Here is a 13214-nt window from a genome sequence, read left to right on the forward strand (position 1 = left end):
TAGCTGGTAAATCTGTTCTTGGGAAACCCACATTTGTTTAAACTGTGTAAACTGTCCTGTAATTTAAAGACATCCCCATAGCTGGTTCTTGACTGGTGAAATTTAGGAAATGTGTTTTTCCTTCTCATCACATTATGACTCAACTCTTTCAGACACATATCTCAAGAAGTATGCAGTAGTTTACTATTTAGCCTACTGTGTAGTATCATACAGATTGACAGCCTATTACTAAGGATCAGTAACTTGTAGAACACATTTTAGACTGCAGGGGGATATACCAGTTAAAATAGGGCAAAGTTATAAATGACTGAATCTTGTTTAAATCCAAAAATGCACAGAAGGTTATAAGTAATGTAACATGACCAATGATATTGTTCATATCCTTTATTTTTGAATCCAGCAATTTCTCCTCTTCGGTTACAGTTCAAAATTTAAGTAAATTATTGTTTGGCACTATAAGAAACAAATACAGATATACTTTCCTGTGGCTCAGTGGTTGAAGCATGGCGATAGCAACATCATAGGTTCTATTCCAGGGGATTACATATATAGAAACAAATGTATAGTACAATGCAATGTAAGTCGCTTTGAATAAAAGCATCGGGCAAATGCATAAATTTAATGTATGTACTCATACAGGTAAAGAAAAAAATAGGACAAATGGGAATAGCTAGCATTCCTTCCAACACAAATAAGATCCTGTCAAAAAGAAGAAAAAACACATTCGTATTAATAATCAATCTTAGTAATTGGATTAATTTTTGTCCAGAAATGTTGGCACGAAAATAAAACAATTATGAACAGATTAAAAAAACTAATATTTAATAGATGGACTATATTAAATTGGAAAAACAATGGACACGTTACATTTAAAAGAGACTAATGTTTTTATTAAAACCAAAAGTGCATATACAGCTACATCACTGTGTTTAGACTAAAAGTTACAATGGTATTCTATGCAGAATTTTAAGCTTTGAGCTACAAGACTATAGGAAAGCTGATGAATAAATGTATTATTGCAGTCTTTATTTAAAAGAGAAACACATCTCAATCATAATTGAGGATGGGTAATAGAGACTTTCATCAAAAACAATAATTCCATATTCTTTAAATGGTACATGATGTTAGTGAACAGTTTTCATATGATAAAAGATCACCAGTAGAATCAAATAGATCAGCTCCAATTTAATTTAAACAGCTTTTATTAAACAAATTATCCAGAAACATTTATTTAAATAGATTTTTGGGGGAACGTTGTGGTTGCAAATCAATTTCCATGCATGCTCTAAATATATTTTAATGCATTTTATTCAAGAACATTGCAAACATACATACTTACAGGATCACAATATTTTCCTTATTACATTATTAATAACAATACGTGATCCAACAAAAAATGAAGAAAAATTTAACAATGTTTATATGGGAGACATCTCAGACATTACAATACATCAATAGAGGCTTCAGAAATTCAATACAATCGTTTTGCTTTTTATGAGACTATAAATAATTATGTTATTTCAGTTTGAAATAATATGATAATGGTTTCATTAGGCTATTTGCTATTTGTTTTCCTCTAACCTTGTAACTTTAAACAATAATATTATATCCTTATTAGATAGCCTTATTTTTATTTTGTCTGTTTAAATATGAGATTTTCAATATCACTACAGTCCAGAGAAATTGGGAAAATACACACTCATAAAATAGAATGCTTTTTTATTTGTATTTTTTTATTGAGCTTTACCAAAGAAATACAAGACATGTTCACATACAAATTATAAATTAGGTAAACATGAGGGTACGAAATTATATTATATATCAGTTACAGAATATAAATTAAATTGTTTACAAATTGAAATCGTCTTAATGGCTTTCTTATTTAAAGAAGGTGAAAACAATATCCCAAAATAATATCCTTAATATCTCCATATTGTCATGAAGAAATGAGCTAATATCTTTCCAAATATTTTCAGTATAAGGACCTGCCCAAAATAAACGATAGACTGTTCTTTGCCAACTTTACAAAATGAACAATTTGTATCAATATCATTTTTATATTTCACCAAAAAGTGCTTAATAGGGTAAAACATATTAATTAATTTGAATGACACTTCCTTAACTTTATTAGTAAGATAATATTTATGTGGCAAAGACCAAATCTTTTTCCTGTTCATACTTTTTAAAAGACTATTCCAATAATAAGTTACATGAGATGCAGAAACAATATCCTGAAGAAAATTTTCATTTAAAATAAAATTACATTTTTTCAGAAAAACATAGTTTACCTATATATGTTTCTGATGGCTCGGGAACGGAAGCAATTCTAAGTGACGATTGATTGCTATGTTTGAATAACATACCTGATGGTATAGCAAGGTTTTAAGGGGAAACAGGTATTTCATTATGTTAAAAGAAAGCCAGAATAAGACATTAATGAGCCAGTGTTGTTATACAACTGATTAACAAGTTGTGAAACAAGAATGAAACCAATTATAAAAAAAATATATATATTTGTTTTTATACAGGATATTTGGATTGTTCCAAATAAAAAAGATGCGGGGAGGAATTGTATTTGTTTGTTAAAGTCCATGCCAGAAGTAGCCTACTTGTTGATGGAATAAAATAGAGCCCTTCAAGACAAGTAACTCTAAGTCAATGATGTCATCAGTTATGCGCGGCGTCACTGTTTACGCTGTCGTATAAAGAACGCGACTGTCTCCATTGATTGAGCTGGAAATCTTCGTAATGCAGAATTTGGTTTACTGACAATAAATGTGTGGAAAATAAAGACAACCCGGTGTGCGTATTTCAGCTATTAGTGTAATAAAGGTGCACGTAAAAGGTGAGTGATGTGTCGTCGTGATTCAGAGATTGTAGAGGAAACACTGGCGTAACGTTAGCTAGCCAGCTAATTAGCCAATATGCACATGTCAGAGAGTGGCTTAGACACCAGTAAAACAAACAGTTTATTATATTAACTTCAAATGCTGTTCTTACTGCAATAAGTGTGGTTTCCTAGATCTTAAAATGGTCAATTAATTAGACGAGCTAGATATAAATCGGTATGAAATGTGTTGCCAACTGAATTCGACTTTAGTAGCTAAGTTACATTCTACAATTCAGCATACGTGCACACCCACACGGTGTATAAAGTGTATTGTGAATGCTATCTAATAAAACTGTCTTATACGTGCTTTTAATGTAAATTATGCGTTTTTTATCTAATTGTGTTTAAGGCTTTCTCACTGTTTATATTTAAACGTACATATCATATACGTCACTTTAGCATAGGCTTGGTAACTATTTCTGATAGTACACTAGCATAGCATGGCATAATTATGCAAATGATCTTAAACAAAATGTACACACCAAATGGTTTTACTATTGAAGGCGGCGAGCTGGCGCAGGTAGCAGGTTGCCAGTGGACCATGAGAGACAGTGGCGGAAGCCTGTCGCAGAACCGCTGGCAGGGGGAACTCTCTCTGACTGTGAGCCAGGAGGCCAGCAGTGTTGGAGGCATGGGAGGGGGTCTATTGGATCCCAACTCTCCTCCCAATGCCACCAGCCCCATACACCTCAAACTAGGTCACAAGGAGAGGGTATGGACTGGTGAGTACATGGAACCCGTAGAGGTTGATGAAGACATTGGAGTTGATGAGAATCTTGAAGATTTGGAAGAGGACGAAGAATCAGATGACCAAGAGATCGATTCTGAATGTGCTCTATGGGAGGAGAAGGAGGAACTGGAAGACTGGCATAGGCCATTTGAATCACAACTGCACATGATGCATGTTGACAGTTTTCGACACCAGGTGCCATCACATGATGGGGATGCTGAATTACAAGCCAGAGACTTTCCAGAGAATCCAGTAAAGGTACGGCTTCATAGTCTAAGAGAGCAAAGATTGAAGCGTTGGCGAAGGTTGCGGTCTAGTGCGAGGTTACGAAACCGGCTTGTGCAGAATTGGAAAACATGGAGACAGCGAGCACAATGGGTTGGCAGTCTAGGGTATCGACGGGCAAGGAGGTGGCGCCAGTATAGCCTTCACACCACCAAGAAACGAGAACAGGGGTGGAACAACCCGGGCTCATTACAGTTAGGTTTGGAGACAACAAGTGGAAGACAAACAGGCAAGAATTTTTTTTTGCTTTGTTTCTGTTTTGTTTATTGATTACTTTATTTCAAAATTGCATTCTATAAATGTTTATTTTCTTCCAACAGAAAAACAATTCCACAGTTATAATGGCTATCATGGGGATACTCGGTCAAATTTAGCAGTCTGTGGACGATGGGAATATCAATCTATGCCAGAGAAGCCTGCCACTCAGAGGACGGAGTTGGCCCTTACAGAAGAACACAGGACTTGTGTCCAAGGTGTGCAATCCAGTTATTAGATAGAGTGCTACATTGCCAACAGTAAGGATACCAAGCACTGTAGTGGTACCTCATGCATTATTTCTTATTTCCCAGGCCTTCTTGATGAATATCTTCAAAAGTATGGAAGTCTGATTCCTGTACATTCAGATGATATTGTTGAGGAACTGCAGAACATCTTCAATGAGGACTTTTCCCAGCCTCACAGGTCTTGCACCTTTTTTCTTTTGATTGTTTTATGCATTTGTCATATAACATAGCACTGTGTTCAATATTTCTGGAATTTTACAAAAAAAATCTGTCTTCAGAAGGAAAGCAACAATTTTGACAGTTTTTGTTTTAATTTATGCGCTCATAGGAAAATCGTTGTGCAACATGTAATTCAGTCCTATCAGAGGTCACCGGGCACCGCCATGGTAAGAGGGTTCAGAGTGAATTACAAGCGCCATGTTCTCACAATGGATGATCTTTCTACTCTATACGGACAGAACTGGCTCAATGACCAGGTTAGTTTTGAGTTGTACAATGACCTTACGTAAACTGTTTTTTAATCCTGTTGATCTCAATCCTATATAACATACACACTCATCTATTATCTGATACTTAAGGTCATGAACATGTACGGAGATCTTGTAATGGATTCAGTGCCAGAAAAGGTGACGATTGCTACTTTTTCATTAATTTTGCCTTTCTGCATAATTCTACTAGTCAAACATCGGTAACAAAATACGTGGCCTACATATCGCTGCTGTCCTTCTGAGACCTTGTATCTCCATATTTTGTCTTTTTTTTGCCATTAAGCATTATTATTGATCACCTTCTATGTTTATCACTGGGTTTTGCTATTTCTAACCAATAAAACGTGCTGCTAAATTTGGACAACACCATACATAAACTTTTAAAAACAGCGTTTTTCCCTTTCCTAAGAAAATGGTTTTGGAAAGACAGTGGCAATATGCAGTTACTTGCAATAATCTTTATAAGTGTATATTCTAGACATCAAATATTGAAGTACTTCGTTCTGTACTTGCTTTGTTGGTTTCAGAAAGAAGTTACTTTGCGTTCAGCTGTATCTAATCTGTGTCTTGTTAATTTTAGGTGCACTTTTTCAACAGTTTCTTTTATGACAAATTAAGGACCAAAGGTTATGATGGAGTGAAACGGTGGACCAAGAATGTAAGCCAACTGTAAACGTATTATTTGATTCTGGTGTAAAATTGTATACTGTACATAATCACATATGATGTAATTGTAACCTTGTTTTCGATGATAAAGTTCTGCTCGGCCATACTTCTAAACTAATCCTTGAAGCAGTTCAGTATTACCTTTTCTTGATATGCTTTATTCAGTTCATTACGTTCAAACTTGTGTTCAGGTGGACATCTTCCAGAAGGATCTGCTGTTAATTCCTATCCATTTAGAAGTGCACTGGTCGCTTGTTTCAGTGGATATTAAACAGCGCTCCATCACATACTTCGATTCCCAGCGAACTCTTAATCGCCGCTGCCCCAAGGTTAGAGACTTGTTGTCAGTTGGTATATTATGTAAAACATTACAGACTGGATCTCCCTCACATGCCAAGATATTTGTATGTAATACCTAAACAAACATAATGCATCTTAAAGGGATAGTTCTCTCAAAATTTAAAAATTCTGTCATGTAAAACACAAAAAAAGATATTTTGAGATGTCTCAGTGGTTTTGTGACAATGGGGGCAAATGTTGTTTAGTTACAAACATTTTTCAAAATATCTCCCTTTGTGTTCTGCAAAAGAAAGTAAGTCATACAGGTTTGGAATACCATGAGGATGACTAAATAATGAAGTCATTATAATTTTTGGGTGAACTATCCCTTTAACCCTTAATTTAGCTATATGTAACTTTTCACATTTTTTTCCCTGTAGCATATTTCTAAGTACCTACAAGCAGAGGGCATTATAAAAGAGCAGAGAGACTTTCTCACAGGATGGAAAGGATTTTTTAAAATGGTGAGTTTGGACAAGTCATAAATTTGTACTTGGTGATTTAGCTTGGTGTTTTTTTTTCATTTTATTTATTTATTTCCAGCAGTTTAAATGTTTATACAACAATTAACAAAGCTTTTTTTGCGTGTTTCAGAACGTAGGCAGACAGAATAATGACAGTGACTGCGGAGCATTTGTCCTGCAGGTATATATATTCCCTAGGGATATAACCATGTCTAAGTCTCACTGTACGATAATACCTCTATATAAAGTACATAGTACAATATTCATTGCAATATTTTAAATAACAAATGATAACTTGGAAACGTGCCGTAAGCATCCTCTTTTCTTGAACTCATTCCTTTTATGAAACGGTTATGATTAGAGGATATACTGTAATATAAGATGTGTCAAATAACCTAAAAGTTCCTTTTATAAAATAATTGCACCAGATTGCCCCCGCCAAAGGTGACATTCTTAATTGTTTGGAACATTTTATGTAAGACATATCGTTTCATACAGTCGTGTGACCATAATATTGAGACAATTTTGCTATTGCGGTAACACGATATCGATAATATTGTTACATCCCTGATATACACTATGGTCAACAGTTCACATTATAAATTAAATTTGTACAGTGGAAAATATTTTAAACATATTTACTTTATATCTTCCTTACCTCTGTCTGTTCTTCTTTTCTAGTATTGCAAATGTCTCGCATTGGGTCAACCTTTCAGCTTCAGTCAACAGGACATGCCCAAGCTGAGAAGACTTATGTACAAAGAACTGTGTCATTGCAAACTCTCATTGTGATATTTGTGTAACCTCACGAAAAAGGACACCCTGAAAAGATTGATGAGCGAGGAGCCTGCTAAGGTCCTCTTTGGCATTGCTAACTCATTGTGCCGAGGATAGAGGGGGGTCCGCCTACAAATTCTGTTAAGAGTCCTGTGAAATCTAGTGACAGCCCTGACTAAATGGCGCATTTTGTTTTGAAGATTGCTTCTGTTCTGTGCATTGATATGTTACAAATCTCCTAATCAAACATTAGGCATTAGAGGAAATGTGATGTAACAGAACGATCATGTATGCAGTTTTGTTTATAAATAAATCATATGAACACTTACATTATTGAAATTCACTTAGATATAGGTTTGTAAATAGCAGGAATGACCAAAACCCGAATAGGGAAATTTACTGTGAAAAATGAAATGAATTGAACCGTGAATGCTATGTACTTTGTAACACGTTCAGCAACTTAGTTGCTGGAGGGCAGGTGTCCCGCAGAGTTAAAGGGGTCATGTGACATGGCTAAAACGTTTGTTATTTGGTTTGTTTTAGATGTAATGCAAGGTGTATACACGATTTAAGGTTTCAAAACGCTGTATTTTCCACATACCGTGAATGTTTGTATCTTCTCTTTGTTCCTCCTCTCCGAAACGGCCAGAATTTTTACAAAGCTCATCGCTCTGAAAAGCAAGGTGTGCTATTATTGGCAAGTTAACCGGTTCATAGTGATTTGTCGGATAGCGCAAGCGTGTAAGGAAAATGTAACGCCTCTTACCATATTTGGAACAATTGTACTGACAGGTACTTGCATATACATTTAGGCGGTCTTGAAGTAAATTCATACCAAAAAACTGACATAGATATGTGGGGGTGTGGTAACACAAGGGATTTCAGACTAGTCTGGGTGAGCATTCACTTTTAGATAGAATGCATCTTTTGTTCCGACACTTATTAATTTTTACGTGTCCAATACATGCATGGGAAACTTACAACACAGAAAAACATGTATTCGCGCCATATGACACCTTTAAAGTCTAAACCATGAAACACACCCGTGTCCCATTTTGAAGGGGCTTTTGAAAGAAATTTTGGGGTGTAAGGCAGTGGCGGCTGGTGAAAAATATTCTCGGTGGGGCTGTGCCATACTTTTTTGTTTCCGTAACCATCGCAATAAAATTTAACACAAACTGCAGGACAGCAGTGCTCAGTGAAAAATTCAGTAATTATTTAATGCCAATATTAAAAAGTTGAGGCATTCGTACACAAAAACATAAACATCATGATGCACAAACACAAGCCTTTTATTTGCATTTAAACTGAACTTGTAAACAATTGACTATTTCTACATATAAGTAACATCTTTTGGAAAGGCTGTTGGTGCCATTGGTAGTAAATAGGCAACACAATATGCATGCTGTCAGAACAGAGTGGAAAGTGGACAATAACATTAAATTATTATAAAGTTTATAGGAATTCTTACACTGTATAAAGGATGTATAATATAGAAATGGATATCAAGTGGCTGAACTCAAACCTTTGACTGGAAGAATAGCATAAAGTATTTTATGATCAAACTAAATGTAACTAATTGTTAATGTGCTCCAGAACTGCAACAATTAATTGATACAAAACATATATACAGTAATATTAGCAAACACACTATTAACATTTTTTAGAGTACCATATATAACTGAATGATTTTTATGCTAAGGTCAACTATATACAAAGAAACGTGTGTGTGTGTGTGTGTGAAGCTACGGGAGAAGCCGCGCATATACTGCTTCCCTTTTTCGCTAGCCTGCTGTTTGATTGAGAGGTCAGGTTGATCTGGGCCCAGCTCTTTCACCCGAACTTTCTCCGACAAAGTTCTCCTCTCAAACGGATCTTGGAGGAGAGATTTCACCGAGTTAGGGTTGGGTCTTGGAGGAGTAACGTCCGCGCTCGCCATTGTCGTTTAGTAAAAATGGCGCCCCTAGAGCCCAGTCCTTATTTTATCAGGGCTTGGGGCGATAAAATGATCGCCCTTCTTGGATTCTATTTAAGAACGCTGATTGGCTAAATTTTATGTCATACATTCATATCTTAAATTAGCAATTGGCTTAACTGCTACATAGACCCGCCTCCTTGGGGCGCTTTCTCTATCGCCCCAGAGCTGATGAAGCGGTCAGACAGGCAGAGGAAAGGTTGCAAATATGATTTTGTATCATATTTTACATGTATTACTGGGTGCATTCCATATTTAAAACACACAAATATTGACATACTGATGTTTTTCTCATTATTATTACTATTTTTGTTTTAATTTTTTTTTTGTGGCTTAAGGGGGGCGGCGCCCTAGCGCCCTCTATTGGCCGGCCGCCACTGGTGTAAGGTCTAAATTACACCTGTCTGTATATCAAGTGATCCTGAAGACTTTAATAAGATTGCTTGGTGTGTAAGATATGGGTTAAAGCTCAACTCTGCAGTAGCATATCCAGGAGGGGGCCAAGAACCCCTCATTTACATGTACAGTCCCCACAGATTTTTTTATTGCTGAAGATAAAAATTAAGGAATTGTTGATTTGTTACTCTGGTTGATCGACCAATCAGTGCTCCCTGCTGCTTTACAAGTTATTTGTTTAATTATGTCCCTTGTTTTGCGCCAAAAGTGTAATTTATACACTGCGATAGCGGGTGCACAATATTCTGTTTTTTAATTCCGAAAAGATGAGCAAGAAGAAAATGCAGTGGGTAGACTGTTAAATGTTACGATTACACTGCATATGACTTCTTGTAATGTTGAAAGACTCAACAGAAACTTTTCTCACCCTCGCCAAATGAAAAAACCAATGGACCAGGATTAAGAATGTTTGCTTAAACGGTGAAATGTGCTGTATAATATAGGTGTATCGTTTCAGTAATAGATAGAAACCAATGACATGGCTATACACATAAAAATTATGACCCCTCAAAAAATATTCTTGTTAACGTTACGCCATTGCTTTGCAGGACAGTCAGGGGCCTTCAGCAGCAGGGTTCTAGACTTCTGAACTACAGTACTACATATATATCGTGTATCGTTCCTCATCCTTGATTCTTGAGTCTAGGGATAAATGCGTTCATACGTGAAATTCATAAAAAATTGTTTCCGGTCGTTGCTAGAAGGGGCACAGCTACAAACGCAAGTGGTGCAAAATCTCTCCATATAATTAAAATTAATTACATTAGCAACCCTAACCTAAATAAACCTAACCTTACAATAATAAAAACATAGTCATTAACTGTTTTCCGCGTATGAATATGTATGCATATTGAAGTGCCCATTGGAGGTAAGTTAGCTGATATCCTTCTACTAGTCAAAATCTCCTTTTCCCATGTTGTGCAGGACGGTTTTAAAGGGGCGGTACCAACTTTCAAGTGGTTTGGAAATTCTGTTCTGTTGGGCGGATCTACGTCTTCGTTGACAGGAGAAACGTCCAATCAAAAAGCGCTTTGGCTGTCGACAGGGTTATATATTTTGCGTGTTTCCGCTACAACGTTCTCTCGCTCTCTCTCTCTCTATGCAACGATGCTGCTTGAGCTTGAATCCAGGTAGGACTTCCATGTAGTCAAGAAGACTGCGGCATTAACACATAATGATAGCTTTATGGGAAATGTTCATGCATAACTTCATATAAGTTGTGTGACATATCGCGTATTGCTCCCCGAACTCTTTGTAAGTCGATTTGGATAAAAGCGTCTGCTAAATGTAAATATCACGTGCAAGGGAATTCACAGTATTGCGATTGGAAAGCAAGTATTATCATACGGCCAGACTTGATTGTTGTCTGGATGTTCCCGCCTCGTTTAAATGATCCTTGGTGGTCTGTCGGTTTTCCGCATTGGGGCTCTGAGTTGGGAAGCAGCACGTGCTCGATACATCTTCGTGCGTCCGGCAACTCAAAGCAGCACGTGCTTTATCGTTTTTGTCTTTGGAGTGAAAGGTATCCACCATAGACGTAATCCAGACAACTAACGTTACGGGGGATTAAATGTAACGTTTGAATGGAAAATATACATTTAAAAAATATCGATATCCACGTGCTCGTGCTAATGATTATTCTCGCCTCCCTCAATCCGCTTGCCTATACACATTGGTTGCGGATGAGGCAGATGAAATGTCATAGTTAACAAATGTCTTTGTCCTCGTGGTTTAAAGCAAAATCATTTCTCCTTTTACCAGACACCAAAACCTCCCTCTTCCACCAGCTTTCTGTGCTGTGATGGGGATCATGGTATTTGGTAGAGAATCATAACTGCTTCTCACAATGACTGGGCCATGTGGTGCCTTATCATAACTTTAAAGCAGTTTACATTTTTGTCTTGACTGGTTTAGTGTTGCAATTTTTCACTTCACCTATAATGTGTGTTTGCACAAAGTAGCCTCATTTTCCTTTCATGTCGGACATTAAATTGTGTGCTATGTTGTTCAGGTTATGTCAAAGATTGGCCACCTTGATGTGGAGCTGAAGGCTACACAAGTTATGGTGCTGGCTCCTACTAGAGAGTTAGCCCAACAGGTGAGACTTCATTCATTTGTTTTTGTTGTCCGATGTCAGCTGAAGGCACAGGCCGACGACCAAGTGCCCTAAATCTAACACCAAAAATATACCCTCTATCAACTGGGCAAGGCGGTGTCTGTCTGTGGCACAAAGTCCTATATCTGGTAGAGGAATAGGAAACGAAGGCCATATTCATCACAGTCCGCTCAATGCAATGAGAAAAGACTGTTTCATGCTATGGGCACATTTCTTTCTTGTAATTTTCTTTGTCAATGTTACGTCCTTCATTTTTGATTCTAGTTATTTGACCTGCGTATACGGTAAGAGCTGAATTGTCAGGATTATTATGCTAAATGTTAAATGCGTTTTTTTTGTCCTCCATCAGCTTCCAAATATCGAGATGTTTTGGGCAAGATGAGGCTGTGGTTTCAATGTACCAAGATCGCTCAAGTTTGCAACAGATGCTCAGGTGAACTCTTATAATGGTATATTTAACTAGCATTAGTAAGTGGTACTTTAAGCAGGAAGTACATTAATATGGCTCTAGATCTTTTTTTTTCTCCATAGTAAAGTCAAATGTTCCCAAAGCCCCTCTTCCACCAGCTTTATGTGCTGGGATGGAATGGGAATCATTGTCTTTGGTAGAGAATTGTAACTGCTCTCCACAGTGATTGGCCCATTTGGTGCCTCTACACTACTTTAAAGCCGTTTACATCTTATCTTTGGTGCTTGAACAATTTATAGTTTGTTACTTTCCTAAACCCATGATAACCTTAGTTTAGATGTAGTTTGTTCACATTGTTACTTGCTGGGATGTCAATTTTTTTTCCTGTTTGCAGGTGATTTGTCTGGGACAGTGCCTCTGGAATCTTCAGTGGATCCTATTGATGTGTTCAAGCAATAAGCGTAAACCCTAGAGGGAATCCAGCAGTTGTAATAACATTGAGAAAGAGGTACATTTTAGACAGGAATGTGGATCTGCTTGATTATGAAGTTTAGCCTGTCTTTTAATCCATCTTTTGCTGTTTTTGTGATGATTCCCATGCGTGTCAACTGATCCTTCTCCCCCTGCAGTACTCTGTGTCTGTTTGGCGTTTTGCTTTGCAGTACATTTGAGTCTGTAGGACTCTAGGAATATGATCATGACTGTCAAGTCTGAAAACAACAGAATCTAGTGGTCTAATTACAGTATGTTATGGCACTTCTGTTTTATTTAGTTGTCTTTTTCTGCATGTTTAGGAGTGTAAAATTGGAACCGTGACAATCCGGCTCTGATATTCATCTGTTCTTGCTGTGTGGTGGACTTCTGACTGAGACTATGGTGACCTGTAGGTAGTGCGTCAAAGAGAATTTTGTTTTGTGTACGACTATTCTGAGCACCATGTATTGTGCATTGATGTGAACTTCATGTGACAATAAAGTAAAACTCTGCTGTTACATTTGAGACTAATGGCTCTTATCAATTGAAACTTATTGATAAATGAGGTGCAAATTACACACAACGCACATGCTTGGGCAAAGCAAAATGAGTAACAGGAAATTTACAAACATTTAAAGTTTT

General features: G+C 36.9%; 1 protein-coding gene and 1 long non-coding RNA gene across 2 annotated transcripts; both read left to right on the forward strand.

The window, feature by feature from the left end:
* Positions 1–2652: 2652 nt before the first annotated feature.
* On the forward strand, positions 2653–7829 carry senp3b (SUMO specific peptidase 3b). Its single transcript, XM_079466893.1, has 11 exons — positions 2653–2845; positions 3394–4134; positions 4226–4378; positions 4475–4586; positions 4737–4884; positions 4987–5034; positions 5477–5554; positions 5754–5891; positions 6282–6365; positions 6496–6546; positions 7047–7829. Exons 2-11 carry the CDS (start codon positions 3432–3434, stop codon positions 7155–7157), a joined length of 1626 nt encoding a protein of 541 aa, XP_079323019.1. The 5' UTR covers positions 2653–2845; positions 3394–3431; the 3' UTR covers positions 7158–7829.
* A 2822-nt stretch (positions 7830–10651) lies between these two features.
* On the forward strand, positions 10652–13101 carry LOC306898134. Its single transcript, XR_013787087.1, has 5 exons — positions 10652–10703; positions 11585–11671; positions 12039–12122; positions 12493–12606; positions 12893–13101. It is a non-coding gene; the product is annotated as an uncharacterized lncRNA (long non-coding RNA).
* Positions 13102–13214: the final 113 nt, after the last annotated feature.

The sequence above is a fragment of the Barbatula barbatula genome (assembly GCF_947034865.1).
Source record: "Barbatula barbatula genome assembly, chromosome: 1".
In the NCBI taxonomy this organism is placed as follows: Eukaryota; Metazoa; Chordata; class Actinopteri; order Cypriniformes; family Nemacheilidae; genus Barbatula; species Barbatula barbatula.